Source organism: Fusarium graminearum, chromosome 1, assembly GCF_000240135.3.
Source record: "Fusarium graminearum PH-1 chromosome 1, whole genome shotgun sequence".
Classification (NCBI taxonomy): domain Eukaryota; kingdom Fungi; phylum Ascomycota; class Sordariomycetes; order Hypocreales; family Nectriaceae; genus Fusarium; species Fusarium graminearum.
In genome coordinates, this window is record NC_026474.1 from 5,170,494 (window position 1) to 5,195,469 (window position 24,976).

Consider the following 24,976-nt stretch of genomic DNA (forward strand, 5'->3'; position numbering starts at 1 on the left):
GGGGGAATCCCAGGCAGAACAGAGCTCTGAGCGTCAACTTTTGGCAGGCGAGGTGGGGCGGTGAGGTTGTCTGTAAACGTTGAACTTTAGTGGCGGCACCCAGCTGTGGCGTTTCTCCGATACCTTAGTAGAGGTTGCCTGTAATAGAAGGACCTGGAAGGTTTGAGGTTCGCTTTGCGGTTGATGGGAATGGCATAATATGGAATATGTCATCAAACAAAGAAATGTAGCGGAAATTCCGAAGGTCTAGCTCAGAGATCTGGGTCAACATAATCAACTATACTTAAACTCCGCAGTCCTTTGTTAAACTCCGCTCGCTGCGGCAACTGACAGCGGCTTGCTGTGCTGGTCGTGATACAGTCATGCACATAGGTAGCTTGTGTTTCGGACAGTTGGATGAGGAATTACTCCGTACACTCAATTGAGTTATCTATTGATTAAGTTTGTATCTCTTACACTTCAACCTAGAGAGCTACTTTGCTGTTCTTTGAACATCTGTGGCAAAGTTAAAGAAGCGAATGACAGACTTATACATACTGACCACGACACATGATGCCATCTAATCGAGAATTTCAAACCTAAATTGTCTGATTAGGAAATTCTATAATAAAAGTAGACTATCAACGCAACGCTTGACCATACCAGGTGCTAATGTTTTCCCGCCCAAGCCTGTATGTTGATGCCAGGGTATCCTATGAACTGTAAATGCGCCAGAAAGGAAATAGAATTACAACGAAGAGAAACTGGGGAGCACCAGCAATACACGATTTAGTCCAGGCCACTCCGTCACAGACGGGGCAGGTCCGTCCCCTCGACACTAGCTGAGCGACGGCGTTCCGAGAGACGAGGGCCTTCTACCGACCTGTCCCTCTGCAAAGTCGACGTTGAACCGGAGCTCGCAGCCGCTCTTATGCGTCCTTCTTCACGACTTCGGTTCAGGAGCCAGTTGACATGCATTCGGATCATGTTGATATTGTTTCGTAGTTCAGTCACCTCTTCGCGGATGGGCATGATTTGGTTTATAGTCCACATGCTCTGTCGCGCTTCGAGGTGTGTTAGGTTCTGGTGAACCTCTTCAAAGCCAGCGTCGAGGTCTTGCATGGTACGGTTGTCTCCCACGGCAGACTCGCCCACACCTCGACGACTAAGGGTTGAGTTGAATTCGGTAATACGTTGATTGGTCTCGTCCTGGCGGGTTTGTAATTGCTGGACTTGTTGACCCAAATCGGTATAAGACTGAATGATTTCTCGTTGGGATCTGATGATCATGCCTGATGGTGTTTCCGGGTGGAATGCGCAGCTCATGGTATGGGAATCCATATGTCCACGCATGACACGAGCCGGGCAGCCAAACTCGCTATACGTACAGTTCACAACAGCCCCTTCGCATTCCAGCTCATCATGGGCCTTGGTCTGACTGCGATAGACAAGCTTCCAGCAAGTCTCGCATCGGGTCTTGCTCATGGGACAAGACAAAAGATGGAGCTCGCGGTCAGGAGCATCGAAAGATGCTTTGCAGTGTTGACATTTATCTTCTTTGTGTGGACAGGTATCGTCTGTGGGCTTGGATCGCAATCTCTTATCACAATCGACTCCGGGACAAGTAAAGTCCTTGAAACGACATTGTGTAGTGGCGTGTACCTCGACGACCTCCCGACGGACTTCAGACTTGCATCCTCGTGCGTGATAAGGGCACTTGACCTTTAGGTTGTTGAGTTGTGTACGGATGAGTCGCGGCGCGCTGAAGCAATTGGGCCATGCTAGTGGTTCACGGTCGATGGGACAAGCCGTGCCTGATGGGCTAGAGTCAATGCTTTGCCGTAAACATCGGTAGCAGAATGTGTGGTCGCAAGGAGTTGTAACGGGGTCCACGAGAGGATCATGGCAGATGGGACAAAATAGGTTTGGGTCGGGATCCGCGACATATGTTAGAGAGTACATGTCAAAGATGCAGTTTCCCCCATAGCGTTTAGGGATTCCGAGAGAAGAAATGTGAGGAGAAGCCATGGGTCCGGTTCGCCGGTCCGAGTTGACATTGGGTATCAATAGACCAGAAGAATATGTAGGATCAAGGTGACCTCTAACATCTTGTCTGCCCTGATGAGGGATCTGTGCTCCAATATAGAAAGTATCTGGCGAGGGTGGTCTGACGAGGCTAGTAACGAGGTCGGGAGTTGGGGATTGGCGGCGCAGGTTGCGGCGGGCGAAGCGACGAGCTGCGGCAGGACTTAGATGGATTCCGTCATCGCTCGACTCAGAAGCTGATGTTAAAAGGGCGGGAGGAACAGCTGAAGATGATGGCGTAGGGGTCGGCTGCTGGGAATCTCGAAGAGCGGCAGTGGAGGTAGAAGCCGCCGCAGGAGGAGTTGTCGCCATGGCCGGTTAACTAGGCGATTCGGTCGGTACTCGAATCCGAAGGGCTACCTCTAGGCTACTAAGATAGGAACTGAGCTGAGCAAATGAGGTTGGAATTTGGAGGACTCGAAGTCAAGACATGTATGCGTATTTGGTGTGCGACGTCGTGATGACGCTCAATAATAAGCGGGGGGTTGATTGTGCTTGTCTCGATAGAAATGGGATGAGAGAACAAAACGAAAGATCTCGATGTGCACATCAGGACTGTATTTAGGTGGGAGGTAAAGCCGAGGAGAACGAGTGACAAGGCCATAACATGATGGTTTGCACTAAGAATTTTAGCGAGCGAGTCTAGTAGGTTGCATTTTGGCGGGGTCGACAAAAGAAGCGGATCAGGAGTGTTTGCTTGGCGGGAGAGAGAAAATGGGAAAATGGGACAAATGCAGGGGTCGCATTCTGGAAAACCCGACATGATAGTGATCAATGGAGAAAATCTGGAGTGTATTATGGGGAAGTGATGGGCCTGATTGATGTGTTGTTGATGCAGTATCGATGCAGTTTCTATTCTGAGTATTTAGAGTACTATTTATTATTCTATTTATTATTCTATTTATTATCATTAGACAGAGTATCGTGTCTCCAAAACACCACCAACCAGCTGAGCTGACCCCCTTCCAGTCTCAAAAATGCATTCGTACCTGTCAGGGTCCTTGCTTAGCCTTTTTTGTCGATTACATCATTGCTCAATCATTTCGCCTTACTTGTCGCCCCCCGCTTGCCTACCTCTCTACCTCTCTTCCTAGGTATGGTATGCTTGTATTATGTTGCGTCTGGACGTTAACTCTTCCTCCTTGGGTTAAGTCTCACCGTTTGTGACAGTTTTAAAAAAACAGGGTCTTTCCACATGCTTCATCCACATTGAATTCGTTGTCCTTGTTGGTTCAATTGATTGCTTGGGCCTCCCTGCTTGACTCGTGAGAGCCCTGGTTTTTCTTCCAACGGCGACAACGCGAACCATTAATCTTGCCTTGCCCTGTTCTGTCTGGTTTGGTCTCGCTCAGGTACGCTAAGGCTGCAGTGTCAGGTTTGACAGCTCTCGATGTGTCCCCGATGCTTCCCTTCCGTCTGTTGAGTCACCTTGAACGCTCTTTGTTTGTTTTGTCACTTCCCACCAACTACCGCCTGTCTATGCCTATGCGGTTCCGTAACTACCGGCATCCATAGACAGGGTACCTTGACAAAAAGGCCCGGGATCTACGGCTCCGCAATGGAGTTTAGAGTTTGCCAAATCATGGAAAACGGTCTTGTCATGTCAGAAAGAGGTTAAAGAGGTTTGATAACCGATGGAACAATGATATAATTGGAAATATTTATTCCAAAGATTAGTCACTGTGTCATCTGGTTTCATTTCAACCTGACTTCTCTGGGAGACGAATGTTCCAACATCAGATTAAATCTTGTCTGGATGGATTCAAAAAGGGCGTCATGAGCCCAGGACAGACTTGGCAACATGGTTTATCTCTTGTTGTGTAAAAGCAATGATCCATCGAACTCTTCAATTCCGAATCGCCGATGAGAATCGATCCTCATCTTCTGTTGGATCTGGGATCTGGGATCTGATGTTTTGATGGAAATCTTAAAGAAATATCATCTGGCTATAGGGTACGAACATCACCAACTTGGATGAACAAGGGTCTTGCCTACACACTCAGCCCCCAAATCTGCCTCTTGTTGAGCCTCACTTTCTATTCACTGTCTACTACCTAGGCTTCCACGAGGCATTTGGCGCAGCTGACGTGGCAGAAATTGATCCGAGTCTGATTCGTCTCTCGCAGCTGCAATACAACGTCAGACGATGAGCCAAGATGCTGCAGATGATGAACGAGTGAATGAACTACGGCCTCAAACTGAACAAAAGAGCGGACCGAACCAGCTCAACTGTCAACTTGCGGCTTAAAAAACCAGGTTATTCACCCACTCCTGCTCTTCTGGGCATGCAATTTCTCCTCTAGTTCTGACTGATTTTTGGCCCCCATTCGCTGCTTTAAAGACATTTCTTGCTTAACCTTGACAGCCTTATTTCTCGTCAGGAACTATCGGATTTGGCCGGATAATCATGTCGATCAGTGACAATCACGATGATACCTAAAAATGAATTCACGAAGGATAAAAATTTGACAACTAATGTATCAACAAAATGCACTGATACACAGCCTCATAAAAAAAGAGTCTCTTTCACGACCAAAACTCTAGACCAAGCCACCAGCGAGACTCAAAAAGGCATCATCCTGCAGCATAGCCAAACCGACTCCCTTGGTTGCCTAATCATCCGCAACTATCTTTGATGCACTGCAACCTCCCTCTTTCAACCAAAAGATACTAGCACAGCCTTGTGCACCGCATGAGCGTGTTCTCTGTACGCTGTGATGGTAAAAGCGGCGGCTTACAAGCGGCCAAGGCAGATGGATGACCTGCATGTTATGCTACACTTACAGTATACTTCGCGCAATCGCATGTACGACGCGGAGATGAATTACTGTTACTTCGATCAGCCGACAAACGGATCGCTCTCTAAGTATCTGAGTAACAGAGGTCATCATCCAATGGGTGTTAATAACGGACGGTTATGGCCGAGTATATAGAGCGCGGATGCTTGTCCCCCAGGAGACTTGATCTTGGATCCTTCAAAAACCTCTTCTCAGATTTCATCCATAAATTAACAATATTATCTTCTGACCTACGACCATGAAACCTGCGCAGCCTCCTCCCAGTAGCCAACCGGCCATAAACCCTCCTGCTAAACCGAAACGCAAGAATCTCAACCCTCAAGCTCTTGTCTCAAAGTTTTGGAAAAAGTATCACTCCAAGACTCCCGGCAAGGTAACCTCTATTTTCCCTCAGAGTCTGTACGAATCCCTCCTTACAGACGCGGACTCTTCGGAGCCCAAAACTCGAAACGCGGCGCAGAGCTACGAGGCTGCTGCTAAGAATTGCCGTGCTCGAGTTCGTGCCGTCGTCAAAGAGTGCGAGCGTACAAATGCCAAGTTCAGCGATCCGGACTTTGACATTGAGTCCGATTTTGCATCGCACCAAGATAACTGCCTCTTTGGTCTCGTCAGAAATACCTGCCCTATCTGCGGAAGCGATAGCGATGATGACGAGGACATCGAATACGGATCCACGAGCGATGCTCGGTGGACGAAGAAACCTCGCGATCGCAAGCACAGCGACGCTCTGAAAAACAACAAGCGCGAGAGCAACACGGATAGCCTACGGGGAGACGGCCCTTACCACGGGGGCTTTGTCTGCCGACAGAGAAGGCCTGGTTCGGTTCATCGCATCCCTTGGATCTTTGAAAACCCCCAGTTCACCATCGATGGCTTTTCCAGTTCGGACGTCAAGCAGGGTGCAACTGGCAACTGCTGGTGGCTGGCTGCTCTCGCCACCATCGCTCATCGCAAAGACCTGATGAGGAAGATTTGCGTTGCACGAGATGAAGAATGCGGTGTCTACGGTTTCGTCATCTACCGTGACGGAGAATGGATCTCGACTGTCGTGGATGATAACCTGTATCTGAAGAATAGAGACTTTGGAGAGGACAGCCAAGTCTACGACGCAACCCTCAAGAAGGCCCGCCAATACAAGAAGCAGAAGCAGACAGGTTCCGAGGCCTTGTACTTTGCCAAGTGCGAGGACCCCAACGAGACCTGGTTGCCCCTGCTGGAAAAAGCAGTGAGTTAGTAAATGTACTTATGCAGGACGAAAGTTAATGTTTCTAGTTTGCCAAAGTCCATGGCGATTACCAGTCTATGGAAGGCGGATGGTCTGGAACAGCTGTCGAGGATCTCACAGGCGGCGTAGCCACCGTAGTCGCGGGAAATAGAGTTCTTCGCAAGGAACGGCTGTGGCGAGAAATGCTTGGATCGGACGGCGAAGATGGAGAGTTTGTCTTTGGTCTATCTGCGGGTGGACCTGGAGATGAGCACAAGAACGGAATTGTCCTACAACATGCTTATTCCGTTCTCAGAGTTGCCGAAGTGCAGAACGAAGACGGTGTCAAGTTTCGTCTGGTTAAGATTCGGTAAGTATACCTCTATCCGTTCTACATCGGCCTTCTAACATTACTAGAAACCCCTGGGGACAGAGATCCGAAGCTGGCCAAGGCGAGTGGCATGGTCCATGGTCAGATGGCTCCAAGGAGTGGACTCCGTACATGATCAAGAAGCTCAAGCACGAGTTTGGTGACGACGGAGTCTTTTGGATGTCGTTTGGCGACATGCTCGACAACTTCAAGTGGATGTACAGAACCCGACTCTTTGATGAGAGATGGACTGTGGCTCAGCAATGGTTGAGCATCAGTATCTCGTGGCTTACCGGCTACCTTAAGAAGAAGTTTGTTATTGAGGTCGAGGAAGAGGGCATGGTTGTTATCGTCCTTTCACAGGTATGGTCTGCCCCTGAAAAAGACGTCTATTACTAACACGTTAAAGCTTGACGACCGCTATTTTACCGACCTTAAGGGGCAGTATGAGTTTACTCTAAGCTTCCTCATCAAGTCCTCGGACGGAAAGAATACCATCTGCGCCGTACGTCCGGTACATCAATTCGATCGACGTTCGATCAACTGTGAAGTCGAACTCGAACCAGGCACGTACGAAGTCATCCCCAAGATCATGGCGGAGCGACTCGTTTGGCGGCCAAGAGTGGAAAAGATGGTCAAGAGAGCAGCCGACGAGAACCCAAAGAAGCTCCGCCAGCTGGGCCTGCAGTACGATCTAGCCCACGCCAAAGGTGGCATACTAGATGAAGACGACGCCCTTCGCAAGAAGCGCGAGGCCGAGAAGTCAAAGAAACTCAAGGTTAAGAAGCAAGAGGTCAAGAAGAAACAAATGGCGGAGGCGATGGCACGGATGGAGGAAGCGATGGTGGCGATGAGGAATGAGTACAATCAATACCTCAATGAGAAGGAAAACGAGAAGGATAAGGATAAGAAGGACGAGACTGCTGAGAATGACGAGGAGAAGAAGAAGGATGATGAACCCGAGCCTAAGGATCCTGAGCCTAAGGACCCGGTTGTCGAGCCTAAAGACAAAGGAGACCACCAGGCGCCTCCAGGGTTTTGGCCAGAAGATTCTCCCAGCAAGGGCGACCTGGACGTTTCGAAACATCCAGAAACATTGGTTGAGCCAAGAAAGGAGCCTCCATCGTCTCATGGCACGAACGAGGCAATGGAAGAGAAGAAAAGAATGTCTTTCCGAACCCCATCTCCTCGTGGCACTAGTCGTCGCGGTCTTCCGACACCACCGATGCAGTATCAATATCAATACCAAGACCAGGGTCCTCTTCGCAACAGCAGACGGTTGACCATGACGGACTACAGCATGGACCCGTACCCCGTGTTCACACCACCGACGGAACCTGCATCCGATTCTGATCTTGACAGCTCAGGTTCTGGTTCTGGCTCTGGTTCTGATACTGCGTCTGATGACAACAATTCGTCGAGCTCGGACAGCGATGGCATGGGTCTCTACCCACGTCGACTGTTTCGACAGCGCAAGAGACAGCCCTGGAATGCCGTGTGCGTGATCGGCCTTCGTGTCTATGCTCAACATGCAGGCATCAAGGTACGTCTCGCTGACCAGAAGCGCGATGAGGCTACTGAGCTTGTCGCACCAGAGGCAAGCAGCACGGCTGGTCCGAGTGAGTAGTCACTAGCTACTTGGCTTGAAACTGTTTGAAGGTGGGATGGATGGATAAGGAGATGAGATGATTTGAGAGTGGAGTTTACAGTAGTTGAGTTGGGTTTGCCAGAGGAGGATGATCAATATCTCGACGGAGCTCTACTCGGTTATTTCTTAACGCACGCAGCGACGTTTATTATTATTTGACTTTATTCATCAGTAGCCAATACAAAGAATGGCATCCATACTATCATTTGTCATTTTACGATGAAGTGGATGTGGATATGTCTCTGCTCCATACTTGACTTGGGGCCATTATCCGAGGTGCAGGTGTAATTTAACGTCGACGTGACTCGAGTCATTCGACGTCAATTAATGTGACAGATTGCATTTGCTAGTTACTTGTTACGGAGCAGTACTGTATAAAGATGATATATATCATCTATCATTTGTAACCGTCTTATCACCATGTTTTGAATTAACTTTCTGACATACAGTAAACTTTGACTTAGGCGTACAAATAAACATTGCCATTATTGATTATTGGTGGAATACAAGATCCGGATCGGCGTTAGAGATTGACGTAAAAAAAAGTAAATAATAGTGTGTTTTGTTTTTGGAATAGTTCACCGTTTGATGTTTGCGCCATTCATTTCATCCCTCTTCTGCTGTCCGTCACCTGTTTCGATGCGCACGGCCTTTGAGCGACCGTTTCATCTTTTGGTAGAAGCGTTCTCGTTTCATCAACCTCGTTAGGCCTCCTCCTCCTTCGGGATCTGCCAGTATGATCGCCCCGAGTCGTTTCTCGGCTTGGATAATCGAACAAGCACGGAGCAGAAATCCATCCTATGCAGAGCTGGATCCTCGTGTGAGATTGGTGAGGAGGACCACCTCGGAAGCTTTTCCCAATTTGGGAAACTCTTGCGGTTGGAGTATCCGTATGTCTGGAACGATTCTATCGTCATGACTTACATGACTAGGTATCATGACTACTGAGAAGAAGAGGTTCAAGCGTCAGGAACAAGACGTATATAATCCAGACTCAAACTCGTCTTCTAGATTTTGGAACCAGATTCATCTCAACTCAGCAGCCTTTTGTACATTCTTTATACCCTTTACATTCGCTTCTTATACAAACCAATATCTTTCGTTTCAACAGCTTGAACAACCTTCATCATGCTTTACACATCTATTCTCGTTGCTCTTGTTCCTTTCGCAGTGGCTGGTCCCATTGCTCCCCGAACCGGCCTTGGAGGTGGACTCCCTGGTCTAGGAGGCGGCTCTGGCTCTGGCCTCCCTAGCCTTCCTGGTCTTGGAGGTGGCTCTGGCTCTGGCTCTGGTCTTCCCAGTCTCCCCAGCCTTGGAGGCGGCTCTGGTGGCCTACCCAGTCTTCCCGGCCTAGGAGGTGACTCTGGTTCTGGCTCTGGTCTCCCTAGTCTGCCTGGCCTTGGAGGTGGTTCCGGTTCTGGTCTCCCCAGTCTCCCTGGTCTTGGAGGCGGTTCTGGATCTGGTGGTTTGCCTAGCCTCCCAGGCCTCGGAGGCGGCTCTGGCTCTGGTTCTGGTCTGCCCAGCCTTCCAGGTCTTGGAGGTGGCTCTGGCGGTCTCCCCGGACTCGGAGGAGACGACTCTTCAGACGATACCCCCAGCGCCACTGCCCCCAGCGTTGTGGCTCCCACTGCTTCCCCTCAGACCTCCCCTACTGCCCCCAGCAGCTCTACCGGAGGATCTACTGATGCGGATGGCTCTGCTGCTCGCCGTGGTATCTTTGATGGTGCTTCATCTGGAGGTGCATCGGACTCTCCCTTTGGTAACTTCCTGGGCGGTGCCGGTGGCTCTTCTTCAGGTGGCTCTTCCGGAGGCTCTTCAGGAGGTGCGGCTGCTTCTCCCTTTGGCAGTTTCCTAGGTGGTGCAGGTGGCTCTACCATGAACGACCTCAGCGGCGAGTGTAAGGACGTAACTGTCATCTTTGCCCGTGGTACTACTGAGGCTGGTAACGTCGGCACAGCTGCAGGACCTCCCTTCTTCAAGGCCCTCGGCGAGAAGATTGGCCAGGACAAGCTCGCCGTTCAGGGTGTTGACTACAGCGCCAGCATTGCTGGTATTATGCAGATGGGCGACAAGGCCGGCTCTGAGAAGATGTAAGTTAACGTCATACCCAAAAAGAGTAACACGATACTAACTGAGAATAGGGCGAGCCTTGTCACGGAGGCTGTTAAGAAGTGCCCCAAGACCAAGATCGTCATGTCTGGATACTCTCAGGGAGCCATGCTGGTGCACAACGCTGCCAGGGCTCTTCCTGCTGAGACCACAGCCAAGGTTGCTGCCGTTCTCAACTTCGGCGACCCTTGTAAGTTTACTATGTCAACAAAGAAGAGTATAAAGAAGCTAACAATATTACAGTCCAGAGACAGGCCATCCAGGGCGTCCCGGCTGACAGGGTCAAGATTATCTGCCACGCAGGCGATGGTGTTTGCGCCGGTACTGCTGCCATCACACCCGACCACCTTACCTACAGCAAGGATGCTGGCGCTGCTGCTGATTTTGTTGCCAGCAAGGTGCAATAAGCGGTACTTTGTGAATGTCACATCGGTTTAATGATGAAGATACCGCCGAGGCTGGGTTCTCAGTGGTGAAGGATAAATTTCTTATGACTTGTGTATACTTTTAGCTACTATATATATCCAAACTGTTGCTTTGTACAACCATTTATTTTGTTAGTATAGTGATGTCTCGATGAATAGTAGATTTCGGAGTCATGATGAATAACCTGATTGGAGCGTTGTTGCAGCATTTGTACTGGTAGTGTACGATTGACGAAAGTATGTTATCTAATTTAGATTAGTTGAACTCGATTTACATGCTCGCAACTAAGCACAGTCAACTGTGCTTGTAGTCTGAGCGCACTTTATGCTTAGAAACCATCGGCCCGACAATCACAATCACAAGTCACCATGTTGACCGGTAATTCTGTTGTCGATCGAGAAGAACGAGAAGATAAAGGCGATATTGAGGCTGAAGTTCCAGCCACAGTCTACTATGTTTGCCTCAACTGCGTTCCAATGCCGTATGATAGGTTAAACACCGAGAAAATGATTTATGCATGTCTCTGTGAAGAATAGGATATTGTCACGTAGAGAATGAGCACTCATGAGCGCGACCTTATGGCAATATGTATATATACGCAAAAAGATAGTGTCCCTTCAACAAACACTGGGGATATGGTGTAGGGGTATCACGTTCGCTTTGCATTGTTTCGAATGCTTGCGAAAGGCCGGGGGTTCAAATCCCTCTGTCTCCAAATCTTTTGCCGTTTAGACACCGGTCTTTTTTTTTTTTGGTGAAAAAGTGAACATCCATTGCTCCTCTATTTTTAGTTCAGACAGTCCTGGACAAGTACCTCGGTACAAGGACAGATGTTCTTTGATGGATAGATTATTGCTGGAATTTCTATTCTTTTGTCAAGTCCTGTCTATTGTAAATGGCTGGCCTGAGACAGGGACAACTCATAAACCCATGAGTAACCGGAAAGAACCGCATCAACTCACAATACCCAATAATCGTAAAGTCAATTGTCCTGTCAGCCAAGATGCAGCATGTGATGGTTGACTTGTCAGGGGTGCTGCATTAATTGATTACCTGGGTATGTACACGTGCCGCTACCAGCCATGAATCATGTGAACAGCATGGGAACAAAGCCTGCATTCCTTTTTAGCTTTTGGATTCTACCTTTCGGAGCATTTCTGGCAGGTGATTGATATTTTGAATAGAGGAGGCTTGAGAATGAGAAAGAGAAACGCTCTCAAGTCGTTTGCCTGTCTCACGTACATAAGCTTAATTCAAGATGTTGCCGTTGTCTTGTGTTGTTAGAAATAATGGTTGCAGTATCACTATTCCCGAGAATACCGTATCTACGTCATGTCCTCCCCCACAGAATTACCCCCGCGTGTCTCTTTATCCAGATTCTGGGGGAAACTTTCACATGTCAACAAGCTTGGAAATGTCGATACTCTTAAAAAACCCAAGTTGTCACGAGTCACGAGCCCGTCATTCTACTCGGCTACGAGTCCGAATTTAGCTTGGGATCATCATTTGTTTGTAGTAATCGAGCCGTGTTATGTAGTTCTACTCTGCCTAGTTGGAAGTTTACAATCGAATTTTACTTTTCTCCATCCTCTTCCTCCTGTTTTATTCGTTTCATCTCTGTTGGACAGGCGGAAACTCTCACCTCAGCCACTATCCATCCAACGAGACCGTTACAACGCTTCAATTGGCGATATCTCACAACCCTTGTCCTGTCTCCTATACTACAACCTCCGAGGGTGTTTGAGTCGTGTATTTCTTTCATGTGAACGCCTGTCAATTTACCCGAAAAGGCTAACGACACCATGTGCTTGTGTGAATCCTAACTAGTTTCTCTTTGTCTGTTCTTCTACTTTACTTGCACATTTATCTCAAATCGTTCGAAATTATATACATTTAGACCTGATCTGGTCAGCATGATAGATCACGTCTTGGGACGGCCTTCGGTCAAGTCTCGAAGACTTCAAGTCCTAGCAGTGTTGACCTTTTGGTCCGCTTACTTGGTCAAGTAAGACTTTCCAGATCCTGTCCCTTCTTTCGTATGCTTACACCTAGACCACAGAGGCCATAAACATGGTCCCCCAGGCGCAAAGTTCTTCTCGAGACTCTTCTCCAAACGTCTCACACCATGGCAAACCGTCGCCTTAACCATGATATATTTATACGCGGCTCGCAACTTCAGCACCCTCGTCGGTCTCGCCAGCCCAGAGCCCTTGGCCAACATGTACGACGCCACCTACTACCGGGCCACATGGGTCTTGACCGCGCTGGACGCTGGTTTCTGGACGGCCATGAAAATCAAGACGAAATGGCTGCGCGACATGGCCAGCATTGTCTTCTCGCTCTTCTACCTCATCGCTGCTGAAAAGGCCGACGAGAAAGTTCGCAAGGTCAGAGGTATGATCACGGTCGAGCACATGCGCGTGTCCTGGAACAAGGGCACGTCGCCGTATTTGAGTTTCTTCCAGGGCCTCATGCGACCGCGTTTTATGCGATGGCCTCCGAGGCAGATTCGGATCCCCCGGCCTGCCGACAGCGACTACAAAGAGCCTGTTCTTGCGTGGTTGTACTATGATGGACCTTTGTCAGATCTTGAGCGCCATGATCGGATAATTCTTGATATTCCGGGTGGCGGTTTCGTTGCTATGGATCCGCGCTGCAACGACGACAAGTTATTCTCATGGGCGGCTAAGTCAGGACTACCTATTCTGAGTCTCGACTACAAAAAGGCACCCGAGTTCCCGTATCCGTATGCGCTGAATGAGTGCTTTGATGTTTACAAGACCATCATCAACACGAAGGGTCGATGTGTCGGTCTACCAGGAACTGAAGTGCCTCGAGTCATCGTCACAGGTGATAGTGCTGGAGGCAATCTTGCAGTCGCAGCGACTTTGATGATTATGGAATCAAGACATCCGGCATTCTGCAGACCAGGACAGACAGAGCTACCAGCTCCGGACGGACTCATTTGCTTCTACCCAGCGCTGGACATGAATATTGGTAACTGGATGACTGACGAACAAATGTCTCTCATCAAGGATCGAAAGGCGAGAAAGACGAACCGCAGAATCATGCGACGAAAGAGCATGCAGTACAACGAGTTGGTGGGAACTCCTCACCATTCTGATGACGAAGAAGAAGGATCGCCGCCACCGGACACTAAGCTGACCAGCAAACTGAATGGCTTGACGGCAAAAGAGACTCTAATTGCAGCTTCTCAGGGACCTAAGAGCCCACACCCAGAGTTTTCACACGTTGGACCTCGATCTTTGAGCTTCCCAAAGGAGGCCTCAGAAGCTAATGGAAAGAATTCATCTCACCATGTTGAGCCAATGAAGACACGGCTGGCCACATCGTCAATGATCTCCTACTTTAACGATCGAGTACTCACACCTGAAATGATGAGAGCAATGATCATCTTGTACATCGGTGCACACAACCGCCCCGACTTTAGCCAGGACTATCTCCTCAGTCCTGTCCTCGCACCTGAAGCTTTGCTAGTTGACTTCCCCAAGACATACTTCATGACAGGAGAACGAGATCCTCTTGTCGATGATACAGTTATCTTTGCAGGAAGGCTTCGCCGTGCGAAAGAAGCTACGTTCATGCAGGATCAAGCAGGAATCAACGGGGCAGAATTCAACGATCGGGATGCTGCGGAGGTGATGCTGATCCCTGGAACATCTCATGGCTTTATGCAGTTCCCGACAGTGTATCCTCCTGCTTGGAGACACTTTGAACGATGTGTTGAATGGTTCGACCAACTATTCGAGCATGCACACATAATGCGCGTGCGAAAAGATAGACAATCCCGAGCCACAAGGTCGCAGACCAATGGTTTCGGCGTGAATGGTGACGGGAGACATCATCAACGCACAGAGTCCAGCGGAGAAGAGGACAAGCCTCTGGAAATTAGCATGACAAAGATGAATCAGCGACGAAGCTCGAACCAACCCTCGCCACCTATACAGAAAGAAGATTCTGTGTCATCAGAAATCAACGACGGCTATGGAAGCGGAGACACGACGCCGCGACCATACACAAACGGATCTTCTCTTACGAATGGAGATAAGAAGAACACGTCTCGAAGAAAGAGCATCGGGTTGAACAAGAGCAAGAATAGAAATAAGAGTCTTGTTAAGCTCAAGAGCTCTGATGATTTGCTTGGACGACGTATGCAGGGTCTTGCGAGTGGATTGACGGGGATGGTTGGTGATGATGATTAATTGAGGGGATGCATTGTTGGAGTTTTCTTTATAGCATAGTGATTTTGGTGTATGTGTGACTGCATATATGGAGGAGTGATACAGGGTGAGCTGGGAAAGGCATATATTTCTGCGTAGTTGGACTTACGATATGATGACTTTCTGTAGATACACAAAGGACACCCTTATAATAGCTGATGAATTGAATTAACACATGTATCAAACCGCTGATATGCCCAACTTTTAGAACACGAAGGGTAAGGCATTGTCTTTGTCTGTTTACTATCGTTGTAAGCTTTTGTCTCACAGTCATGCTGACCAAGGTCCCTAAACAATCTTACCATTACAGTCCAGAACATGACGCCAAAGTCACCCTTCAAGTCACAGCTTACGGACAACGACCGAGGGGAATAGAGGCATCTCAAGGCAAAAAAAAGGGGGCGGACGGACCGTGTTTGCGTCAGATTTTCTCGGTGAGTAAAAACACGCAACTCATGATGGGAAAATACTCGGGAATTGGGCCGATTGGGTATTCGTAAACCCCTGATAGTCTTGATCTGGGGAGCCTTGGTTGGGCTGAGTAGACACGCCACTTGGATCGGGTCATTATTATAGGAGATGTCATACAGGTTTAAGGGTGATTTGTCCTGTGAGATATGTACATACGTGTAGGTAGGTATAGTAAGTGATTTTTGGGGAGAGCACTGTAGTAATCGATGACTTGTGATGGCCTCATGACAAGGGATACCCTTCTTGTGATCTTAGTAGAGGCTCATCGCGATAACCGGCCCTGACCAACTACCTAATAGTGCACGTCAGTCTCAGTGCTTCTCAGTGCTATTCTCTGTAGATTAGTGCTGTAATTTGGCCGATTGAACCATTAATAGGCGACTTATGCACGGAAGACCCGGGGATGTGGGCACGACAGCCCCGTTTTACCGACAAGGAGCCTCCGTGATTGGGTTATCCTCGTTACCTGGCCTCCGACATTCCTATTCCTGTCCACTCCTTTCAGCCCTGTAAGTAACGAGAATACATCCATATCAACACAACTATTCCCCTGGTTGTGCTAGAAGAAGAAGAAGACGTGGGCTGTTAAGCAGTGCTTTTCTATTGTGCGAGAATAAGGTTGCTTTTGTGCCCAACTTTCTATGACTCTTGACGCAGGGAAGCGAAAGGCAAAATTGCCGTTTAAAGTTGTACCAACCACTAAATACAACTATTCCCCGGAGCCGATGATCTTCAAAGAACATGGTAGAAAGAGTATTGGAAAAAGAGTAATACGTAACATGTTGCGGAAAGCACACCGACTTTGCTATGCAACGTTATTGTCCAGACTGAACCCAGCAAATAGGAATACATTCCATAAGTTGGGTTAGGCAGTTGGCTGTACCCCAAAATAACAAGGATTCTGAGTTCTGATCCGATACCGATTGCTTCATCTTTTACCCGTGTTCTACCCCTTTGTTGGAAGATGCCATGTTTTATGAGGCGAGAGAGAATAATCAGGTGCTTTTTCACCCCCAATCTGACCCCAAATTTTGACCTTATCCATGCCCAAGGTCCAGAACCCCAATAACCGCGTGTTATTGTAAGAAATGTCCGTCATTTGCTTGCGGCTTTATGTCACTGAAACAAGACACGTACCTGACCGAGTTGCCCGATTGAGTAAGTGCAAGGTGAAGGGAAGTGAGAAGCAAGGTGAGCTGATCTGTCCCAACCTGGCATGAGGACAAGTAGAACCCAAAGTTGCGGGTTTTCCAACTACTAGGACACGAATATCACCACTCATTTCCGTATTGAGACCAGAACAGTGAGGCCGCCCGTATACCAGACCCGACAATTAGTTGAAATATATGAGGGATATACAAAAGAACCAATACTATCACAGAGACAGAAGCTGCTCCCCAGTATCACCAAAGACAAGGGGAGCGTCATCATCATCGATCACCATGCTCAAAAAAGACAAAAAGCACAGACAAAGCGGATGTTAACGGGTGTTTACCTGGCTGGTACAGATCAGGTAGTTGTCAGGTATCTTTTGCGTCTGTACCCATCGACTATGTACCGCGAACAATACGGTTTCGGATGTAAACAACTGGGCTGTGCTTCTTTTCAAGCTCATACAAGATTCAGGTACCGAGCATACCGGCTTAGGGGCCTCATTCAAATGGATAGACTGGATGGATATCTTATGCACCCCCCGTGCCGTATTTCCATGCTCCTATTTTGGAGGTATTTATTTATTCACGTATTTTTGGTAGAATACTTTAAAAAGTCGGTGTCTCTCTGCTTCTCTGTCTCTTTGTAAATCTGGTTTTATTTCACTCGTCTCACCCCTAGTATCAACATATATACTACCTATCTACCACTCTCCTCTACTCTTGTACTTCAAAAGAGATACCATACTCTTGAAGCTCCTACATCTTGAAATTCATCACATTGCGTCGTGTATTACATGTCCTCATCCCACTATAACTCTTCATATTGCCGACCTTTCCGTTTTACCCCTCAACTGAACTCTTTGCTACTCTGTACTAAGCAGAAGCAACCTGCGACGTGCCGTCATTGCCAACAGAGTAACCAACCAAGTACCAACACAAGCCATTCTTCAACCCACCACAAAAAGATAGCTATAGTTAGCCAGCTACACAAAACCGGCTGCTCCCGTCCATATTCGGCCTATCGCATTAAGCTTTCTTGTCTCGATTTGTTTACATACAAAAGAGCTATCCCTCTACCCCTCCTTCATCATGAGTCTCGCTCAGCATTCAGAAAGTGCGTCGCCCGTTCCCATTATTGAGACAGACGACCAAGGAAACCCCATCAAGTCAAGTAACGGATACTTCCCTTCCAAAGGAAAATCTTCAACCCTCGTTGACAACATGGCTCACCTCTCTGTTGTTGGTGGTGCTCACCGCGGAGACGACTCTGACGCTGCATCCGTCCGTTCTACCAGCTCTCGGGCCTCACGGAGGCCTGAGATGAAGCTGGCGAGCTACCAGGATGAGTACACCACCAGCGTCTACGGATCTCGCTTTGCGGGCATGGATCTTCCCAGGCATCATATGCCAGAGAACGAAATGCCCCGCGACATTGCCTATCGCATGATCAAGGACGATCTGAGTCTTGACAACAACCCCATGCTCAAGTACGTTTGTTTCTAATCATGATGATGTGTTTATGAGATCACCTACTAATTGCTGACTTTACTTCCAGCTTGGCTTCTTTCGTTACAACTTACATGGTACGTACAACAAAACATCAACTAATTCCTTGACTTTTCTGGTTCCGGCCAAGTCTGTCCTATGCCAAGCCATCACCATCGATCTGCTCCTCCACCCGCTCCATAGCGGAGACGGAACCATTTCTTGGCGATGGTGATGGGACGCTATAGAACCAACCCATTGCACTAAACCACCTACCCCACTATAACTCTTCTGAATAGCTTCACTAACACTCTCCAGGAAGATGAAGCCGAGAAGCTCATGGCAGAGTCATTCTCCAAGAACTTTATCGATTATGAAGAGTACCCTCAATCCGCCGACATCCAGAACCGATGCGTTAACATGATCGGCGATCTTTTCCACGCTCCTCCCGGTTCGTCAGTCGGTACATCAACCGTCGGTTCCTCAGAAGCCATCATGCTCGGTGTTCTGGCCATGAAGAGGCGCTGGAAGAACCGCAGAATCGCCGAGGGTAAGAGTACAGAACATCCCAATATCGTCATGTCCTCGGCCGTTCAGGTCTGTTGGGAAAAGGCCACTCGCTACTTTGAGATTGACGAGAAGCTCGTCTACTGTACGCCTGATCGTTTTGTCATGGATCCAGAACAGGCCGTTGACCTGTGTGACGAGAACACCATTGGTATGTGTGCTATTCTTGGAACGACTTATACTGGTGAGTACGAGGATATCAAGGCCATCAACGATCTCCTCGTTGAGCGCAACCTTGATGTCCCAATTCACGTCGATGCTGCCAGTGGAGGCTTTGTGGCTCCTTTTGTAGTTCCTGACCTAGAGTGGGATTTCAGATGTGAAAAGGTCGTCTCTATCAACGTCTCGGGTCACAAGTACGGTCTTGTCTATCCTGGTGTTGGTTGGGTCATCTGGCGATCTCCCGAGTTCCTCCCCCAAGAACTCGTCTTCAACATCAACTACCTCGGTGCCGATCAATCATCTTTCACCCTCAACTTCTCCAAGGGTGCATCACAAGTCATTGGCCAATACTACCAGCTCATCCGCCTCGGCAAGCACGGTTACCGCGCTATCATGAGCAACCTCACCCGTACCGCCGACTACCTGACAGAAACCCTAGAGAACATGGGCTTCGTCATCATGTCAGAACGTTCGGGCGCTGGTCTTCCCCTGGTTGCTTTCCGTTTCAAGACCGTTGACGAAGGTGGTGATCCTGAACGTCACTACGATGAGTTCGCTCTCGCTCACCACCTGCGTTCTCGAGGTTGGGTTGTCCCTGCTTACACCATGGCTCCCAACTCTGGCGTGAAGATGCTGAGAGTTGTTGTCCGAGAGGACTTTACAAAGAGTCGATGCGACCAGCTCATCTGCGATGTCAAGCTGTGCCACGGTCTTCTTAAGGAGACAGACCAGGAGTCAATTAAGAAGCGTGAAGAGTACATCAAGAACCACATTGTTACTATGGGACGTGGAAAGCATTCCCACCCCGTATACAAGGTAAGTTATCAACCAAGACAGCACCGAAGTTCTGTAAATAACAATTCTTAGGATGAGCAACATTCTCTCCAGGGCAAGCATGGCAAGACACATGCTATTTGCTAGTTATATAGAAAGGATGGGTTATTTGTGAAGGCTTGGCGTTGAGCGATGTGATGAGGCGTACTGAATATGAATGAAGCATGTATTGTTTTTGAATGAGACTATATCAGAGAAGCTTTCATCTTGTCGCTAGTGATTTAACGGATAGAAACGTAAAACTGGCATTTTGACTCAACTTGGCTGGAAAGATTGAGCTCGGATTTTAGTTTCACATTTCCTCGTAAAGCATGTAGCACCTCCAACAGGACACAAAGAATACGACGTAAAACATAAATCAGTATATGGTATCTAGCTTTTTATGTAGCTCCGCTCTCTACTCATCAAAAATCTACTTTTAACCCTTTAATCATAAACACCAGAGTATGTATACACTCTCTTATTGAGTAGCAGCGATAGCAGTCTCCACAATATCCAGTCCCTGGTTAATCTCCTCATCCGTCACAGTCAAGCTGGGCACAAATCGCAATGTGTTGGTACCGGCAGTAATGATGAGAAGACCACGCTCACGAGCAGCCTTGATAATTGGTGAAGGGTCCTGAGACAATTGCAGACCAAGAATCAAACCTCGACCACGGACCTCCTTGACAAGGTCAGGGTATTGGCTCTGTAGCTTGGCAAAGCGCTTCTTGAAAATCTCGGACTTGGCCTTGACATCGGCTTGAAGCTGCTTGTCGGCGAGACGGCCAACGATGTAGTGCGCCAGTCGGCAGGCAAGAGGGTTTCCACCAAAGGTAGTGCCGTGGTCGCCAACCTTCATCTTATCAGCGACATCCTGTGTCACCAGAACAGCGCCAATGGGGAATCCATTGCCGAGAGCCTTGGCTGTTGTCAGGATATCAGGGTGAGCCTCCTTGGGCAAGTTGCCGTGAGCCCAGAATGTGCCTGTACGGCCAAGACCACACTGAATCTCGTCGTAAATCAAAACAGCGCCAACCTCGCGACATCGCTTAGCGAGCGCAACGAGGAACTCCTCCTTCGCAGGTGTAACACCGCCCTCGCCCTGGATAGGCTCCACGATAACACCGCATGTCTTCTCAGTGACTAGCGCATCGATACCCGCAATGTCGTTGTAGTCGCCAGTCTTGAAGCCGGGGACCATGGGCGAGAAGGGCTTCTGGTACTTGGGGTTCGGGGTCGCGGACAGACTGCCCATGGTTCGGCCGTGGAAGCCGTTGTTGAAGGAGACGATCTCGACCTTTTCGCCTGAAGGGTCGACAATCTTGCCGGCCTTGCGAGCGAATTTGATGGCGGCTTCGTTGGCCTCGGATCCGGAGTTGCAGACAAACACTGAGGCGGCGTTGTGCATAGCGCCAGACTCGAGAGTCTTTTCGACGAGGAGCTTCGATAGAGCGCCGGTCCATGGATTGTAGTAAAGGTTGGAAGCGTGAACAAGGGTTTGAGCCTGTCAACAACCAATTGAATTAGTAAAGCCCACAGTTATACCTCAATTGCAAGAAAACGACTTACTTGCTCAGTCATGATGCGAGTAAACTCGGGATCGCAGTGACCGAGACCATTGACAGCGATGCCAGCAGTGAAATCAAGAAACTTGCGATCCTCAGCATCCCAAAGCCACGAACCCTTTCCCTTGATAAACACAGGTGGAGGGCGAGCATATGTGGCAACCATATAAGGCGCATGCTCGTTCACCATAGCAGCGCTTTTGGAGTCGGACGCGACGTCGGCATTTGGCAGCGAAGCAAGGCCTCGTCGAACAATACGAGGACGAGCGATGGCGCAGGAGCTGGCCAATCGGGCTCGGAGGGGTAGTCGCATAGCCATTGCGATTATGAATTTTCCGATTTTATAAATTACAGACAGAAGAAGAAGAAAAGTACAAGGGAAGAGAGAGATTTGCAGAATTGGAATGGTTGTATCGATCTGGAGGGGTTTAGTAGTTAGACGAGAGAATATTTGTGGTTTTATCTTATCAATCGCCTCCGCTATCGCAGGTCGATTTTGCGACGCTACTTAACTGTATTCGGGCAAGTTACTCACAATTAGGAGCCACTCGAGCTACCATGACAAGGAAGGGTCTTGATTATGGAGACATTTTTGACTCAAGCTATGGAATCATTCATGATGTCGCGTTTTCTTATCCCTGTAAGTTGAATTTTAAGTCTCTCAAGGCGCGCCCTGGCCTAGACAGCTACTGTCTACGCATTGCGATCTTGGTACTGATCAGTTCTACTGACTCACAACGTACTCATCATGAACGACCATCTATAGAATCCATGTCATATCTAGAGATCCAAACTTAAAGTAAACATAGAGTTGTGCAACTGTCAAGACACCCTTGATGCTCCCATTAAGAACGCAGCACAACGAAATTGTATTAATTACCCCGACGCTGACTCCATAATACTGCGCATTCGCAACTTTCAAACTCTAAACACCCGATTGCATGATACGAGACCAATAGCCTAATAACCCCAACCTATGTATACAAACCAGCCAAAATGAACTGCTAGCATGAGCGCCATCATAGTCCCTCGCACAGAACCAACCCCAGAAAGGCCCAGTATTCCAGTTTGAACAAACAGAAAGCGATGTACACTTCTTAGGCCGTTTTAGACGGCGCTGTATCCACCTCGGCTGCCCGTTCCCTGCACAGTGTTTAGGATCCGGCGGATAAAGTCCTTGAGTAGGTAAGGAATGTCGCGGATGGTGTCGCTGTGGGGGAGAAGATCCCAGCCTCGGGCACCGTAACGGGTGAAGTTGATCCAGGACGAGAAGATGAGGTAACCAGCAATGAGCAAGAAAGCGCTAGATATGTTAGAAAATAATGCAAAGGTGAAGGCTGAATGTACTCACATGAGGACAAACCAGGTGAAGAATCCCCAGTGGGAACTGGAGTTATCTCCTCCATCGTCACTACCGCCACCGCCGCTCTCGTCTCTCTTTTCGCAGGCATACTTGGTGTGCCATGTCAAGCGCAGAATTCCGACATCCTTCTCAACTTCAAAGCCATCCCAGATAAGGGAAGCATTCTCATGCTTGAGTTGGTGCTCGAGAGTAGACTCGCCCTCATCCTTGTCACCGCCATCTTCCTTCTTGTCGTCGTCCTTCTTTTCGTCGGCTCGTTTCTCGTACTTTTCCTCGGAGACCCACTCGCCTTCTGTTCCTTCTTTGTTAGGGTCGCAAAGGAACTCAATAATGGCCTTTTGGTCGGTCTTCTCCTTGGAGGGGCCGGATAAAGGATCCTTGCCTCCCGTGAGAACAAGTCGCAAACCCTCCTTCTTCTTGTCGGAGTCCGACTCGGCCGTGCTAAGTCTTGTAGGAGTCCATTCGAATCGAGATCCACCAGCGTTCTCGAGGTTTCCTGCGATCGCGACGATGTCCGTAACCTCGTCCTCCTCTTTCTTGTCTCCGTCAGACTTGAGAAGATGTGTGATGGCGCAAACTAAAGCCTGTCAGTTGAAGCTTTATAATCTCAGTGGACCCTGAACATACCTCGAGTGCCGTTTGGGCATTCTGACTTGCTTCCTCCGCTCTTTTTCAACGGCTTACAAACGTCTAATGTATAAGTTGTGTTGTAGTGTCCGGCTGGGTTGGGCTTGTATCGCGTCGTCACGACTGAATGCGGTCCGCCAAGCTTGGAAAGGTCGAACGTGTGTCCATCCGCACGAATCTTTCCACAGTCGAGTGTCTCTGCAGAAAATACTGGCGCAGCCAGCAGAGGCAGCAGAAATGCCAGTAGATCCGGCCGATACATCGAGAAGATCTGGGAAGAACACAGAAGCCGAGATAGGGATAAACGTTAAGCGATGATACCGAGGGGACGGGATTGCGGATTCGAAAAAGGGAGATGCTGGAAAGCAGTTGCTATGCTCAAACGAAAGGAAAGACTGGACCGGATAGATTCTCCTTGGTATGCCTTGTGATAGAAACTGCGTGATGAAATGGTCACGTTGCCTTGAGCTGCTGTATCGCGGATTTACTGAGGTAGCGTCAACGATTGGATGAGGTAAGAAGCTCCTTGTGTCTTGGCGGTTGTGTCATTCCGCGTCGCAAGCTGTGTGCACGTGACAGACAGCTCTCGAGCCACCCATCTTGGCCAGCGAGTGCATGAAGCATAAGAGACCCAAGGCGAACAGATTCATGCTGTTTTGGAGCGACTCTAAGATCGTCCATTTTTACCTTTACGCTACGAAGTCAACTTTTGTTCTGCCATATTGGCTCAGTAGACGACTAAAATAGGACACGTTTTTCTTCTTCACAGTCAAATCTGTTCCTTAACACTGACTTTGAAACTTGTTAATATCGCAAAAGACGATTTCAAACGAATTCTTGAATAATCCAAATACTCCTTGTGCATGCCCTTAGCACCACATGCGGCCGGACTTCCTTGCCGCTGTCCTTGCCGCTGTATTACATGTTCAATAGCATGGGCACCCTTAAAGACAGTTATAAGGCCTTGACAAAAACCCTTGATCCGTTTCAAACGCTTCCCGTGGGGTATATCTGCCCAAACTCGTAAACCATACCAAAAACAAAAAATAATGAATCATCCTTAACTCCAAGATCACTGGATCCTTCCCTGATCTGCGGTAACATTAACTCTTTCCATCGTCTTTGGAGCCCCTTCTAGACCATCACATCCCCTGGCCACCCATCATGCCATTCATCCCTTGCATTTGTTGTTGTTGTAAATGTTGTTGCTGTATCTGCTGCTGCTGCTGTATCTGCTGCTGCAATTGTTGCTGCTGCATTTGCTGTTGCTGCTGCTGCTGCATCTGTTGCATCTGCTGCTGATGCTGCTGCTGCTGATGCATTATCATTTGCTGCTGCTGCTGCTGTTGGGCCTGTTGCCTCCGCTGAAGATTTTGTTGGACAGCACTTGTGGCTTGATTCATACTTGCAGTCTTTATCTTCAGCATTAGATCGGGCGGGATTTTGTCCACTGACCCATGCTTGGTAATTGCATGTGCCACCATTTTTTGATAGACTATTCTGGCGTGCTGCTGAACTTGGGCTTGGACGGTTCCTTGACCCATCTGTCCCATCTGTCCCATTTGACCCATTTGATGTTGACTCTGTTGCTGTTGTTGCTGCTGCTGGGCCTGTTGCTGCTGAGCCTGTTGCTGCTGAGCCTGTTGCATTGCTTGGTAAGTTTGCATGTTGATGTTATTGCCATTCATCATCTGCTCGCTGGCCTGACGTTGCATAGGACTGTTGCCCATCTGGCCGTTCATCTGGTTCAATCTCATCATTTGTTGTAACTGTGCCTGCATTTGCGGTGGGAATTGTCGCATCTGGTTGCCTGACATGTTTTGCATTTGCTGAGCATACTGTGCAGCCATCTGTTGTTGCTGCTGCTGTTGTTGGGGGCTGCAACATATTGCCTTGCTGCTGAGCC

At 48.6% G+C, this 24,976-nt stretch overlaps 8 protein-coding genes and 1 non-coding gene across 9 annotated transcripts; 5 read left to right on the forward strand and 4 right to left on the reverse strand.

The window, feature by feature from the left end:
• Positions 1-433: 433 nt before the first annotated feature.
• Positions 434-2,376, reverse strand: FGSG_11967 (uncharacterized protein; the record flags this gene model as incomplete). The annotated part of the gene is made up of 1 exon (XM_011319079.1): positions 434-2,376. One exon carries the CDS (start codon positions 2,374-2,376, stop codon positions 787-789), a length of 1,590 nt encoding a protein of 529 aa, XP_011317381.1. The 3' UTR covers positions 434-786.
• A 2,724-nt stretch (positions 2,377-5,100) lies between these two features.
• FGSG_01569 (uncharacterized protein) lies at positions 5,101-8,063 on the forward strand (the record flags this gene model as incomplete). Its single annotated transcript, XM_011319080.1, has 4 exons — positions 5,101-6,087; positions 6,162-6,436; positions 6,502-6,799; positions 6,876-8,063. The coding sequence occupies 4 exons, from the start codon at positions 5,101-5,103 to the stop codon at positions 8,061-8,063; spliced, it is 2,748 nt and encodes a 915-aa protein (XP_011317382.1).
• A 1,149-nt stretch (positions 8,064-9,212) lies between these two features.
• FGSG_01570 (cutinase precursor) lies at positions 9,213-10,600 on the forward strand (the record flags this gene model as incomplete). The annotated part of the gene is made up of 5 exons (XM_011319081.1): positions 9,213-9,354; positions 9,439-9,879; positions 9,940-10,174; positions 10,226-10,383; positions 10,437-10,600. The coding sequence occupies 5 exons, from the start codon at positions 9,213-9,215 to the stop codon at positions 10,598-10,600; spliced, it is 1,140 nt and encodes a 379-aa protein (XP_011317383.1).
• A 648-nt stretch (positions 10,601-11,248) lies between these two features.
• FGSG_20527 lies at positions 11,249-11,334 on the forward strand. The gene has a single exon. It is a non-coding gene; the product is annotated as a tRNA-Ala (tRNA).
• Positions 11,335-12,532: 1,198 nt separating this feature from the next.
• FGSG_01571 (uncharacterized protein) lies at positions 12,533-14,842 on the forward strand (the record flags this gene model as incomplete). The annotated part of the gene is made up of 2 exons (XM_011319082.1): positions 12,533-12,624; positions 12,679-14,842. 2 exons carry the CDS (start codon positions 12,533-12,535, stop codon positions 14,840-14,842), a joined length of 2,256 nt encoding a protein of 751 aa, XP_011317384.1.
• A 2,270-nt stretch (positions 14,843-17,112) lies between these two features.
• Positions 17,113-19,729, forward strand: FGSG_01572 (glutamate decarboxylase 1). The gene is made up of 4 exons (XM_011319083.1): positions 17,113-17,972; positions 18,041-18,068; positions 18,289-19,515; positions 19,567-19,729. The coding sequence occupies exons 1-4, from the start codon at positions 17,575-17,577 to the stop codon at positions 19,618-19,620; spliced, it is 1,707 nt and encodes a 568-aa protein (XP_011317385.1). The 5' UTR covers positions 17,113-17,574; the 3' UTR covers positions 19,621-19,729.
• Positions 19,730-19,993: 264 nt separating this feature from the next.
• FGSG_01573 (acetylornithine aminotransferase) lies at positions 19,994-21,399 on the reverse strand (the record flags this gene model as incomplete). The annotated part of the gene is made up of 2 exons (XM_011319084.1): positions 19,994-21,019; positions 21,085-21,399. The coding sequence occupies 2 exons, from the start codon at positions 21,397-21,399 to the stop codon at positions 19,994-19,996; spliced, it is 1,341 nt and encodes a 446-aa protein (XP_011317386.1).
• A 697-nt stretch (positions 21,400-22,096) lies between these two features.
• Positions 22,097-23,332, reverse strand: FGSG_01574 (uncharacterized protein; the record flags this gene model as incomplete). Its single annotated transcript, XM_011319085.1, has 3 exons — positions 22,097-22,383; positions 22,432-23,020; positions 23,071-23,332. The coding sequence occupies 3 exons, from the start codon at positions 23,330-23,332 to the stop codon at positions 22,188-22,190; spliced, it is 1,047 nt and encodes a 348-aa protein (XP_011317387.1). The 3' UTR covers positions 22,097-22,187.
• Positions 23,333-24,212: 880 nt separating this feature from the next.
• On the reverse strand, positions 24,213-24,920 carry FGSG_11968 (uncharacterized protein; the record flags this gene model as incomplete). The annotated part of the gene is made up of 1 exon (XM_011319086.1): positions 24,213-24,920. The coding sequence occupies one exon, from the start codon at positions 24,918-24,920 to the stop codon at positions 24,213-24,215; it is 708 nt and encodes a 235-aa protein (XP_011317388.1).
• Between the last annotated feature and the right edge of the window lie 56 nt (positions 24,921-24,976).

Bases quoted from the DNA above. Each gene is read 5' to 3' on its own strand.
- FGSG_01572 (XM_011319083.1), top strand. From the start codon at position 17,575: ATGAGTCTCGCTCAGCATTCAGAAAGTGCGTCGCCCGTTCCCATTATT. The intron at 17,973-18,040 runs GTACGTTTGTTT...CTTTACTTCCAG, and splicing joins GACAACAACCCCATGCTCAA to CTTGGCTTCTTTCGTTACAA. The intron at 18,069-18,288 runs GTACGTACAACA...AACACTCTCCAG, and splicing joins CTTTCGTTACAACTTACATG to GAAGATGAAGCCGAGAAGCT.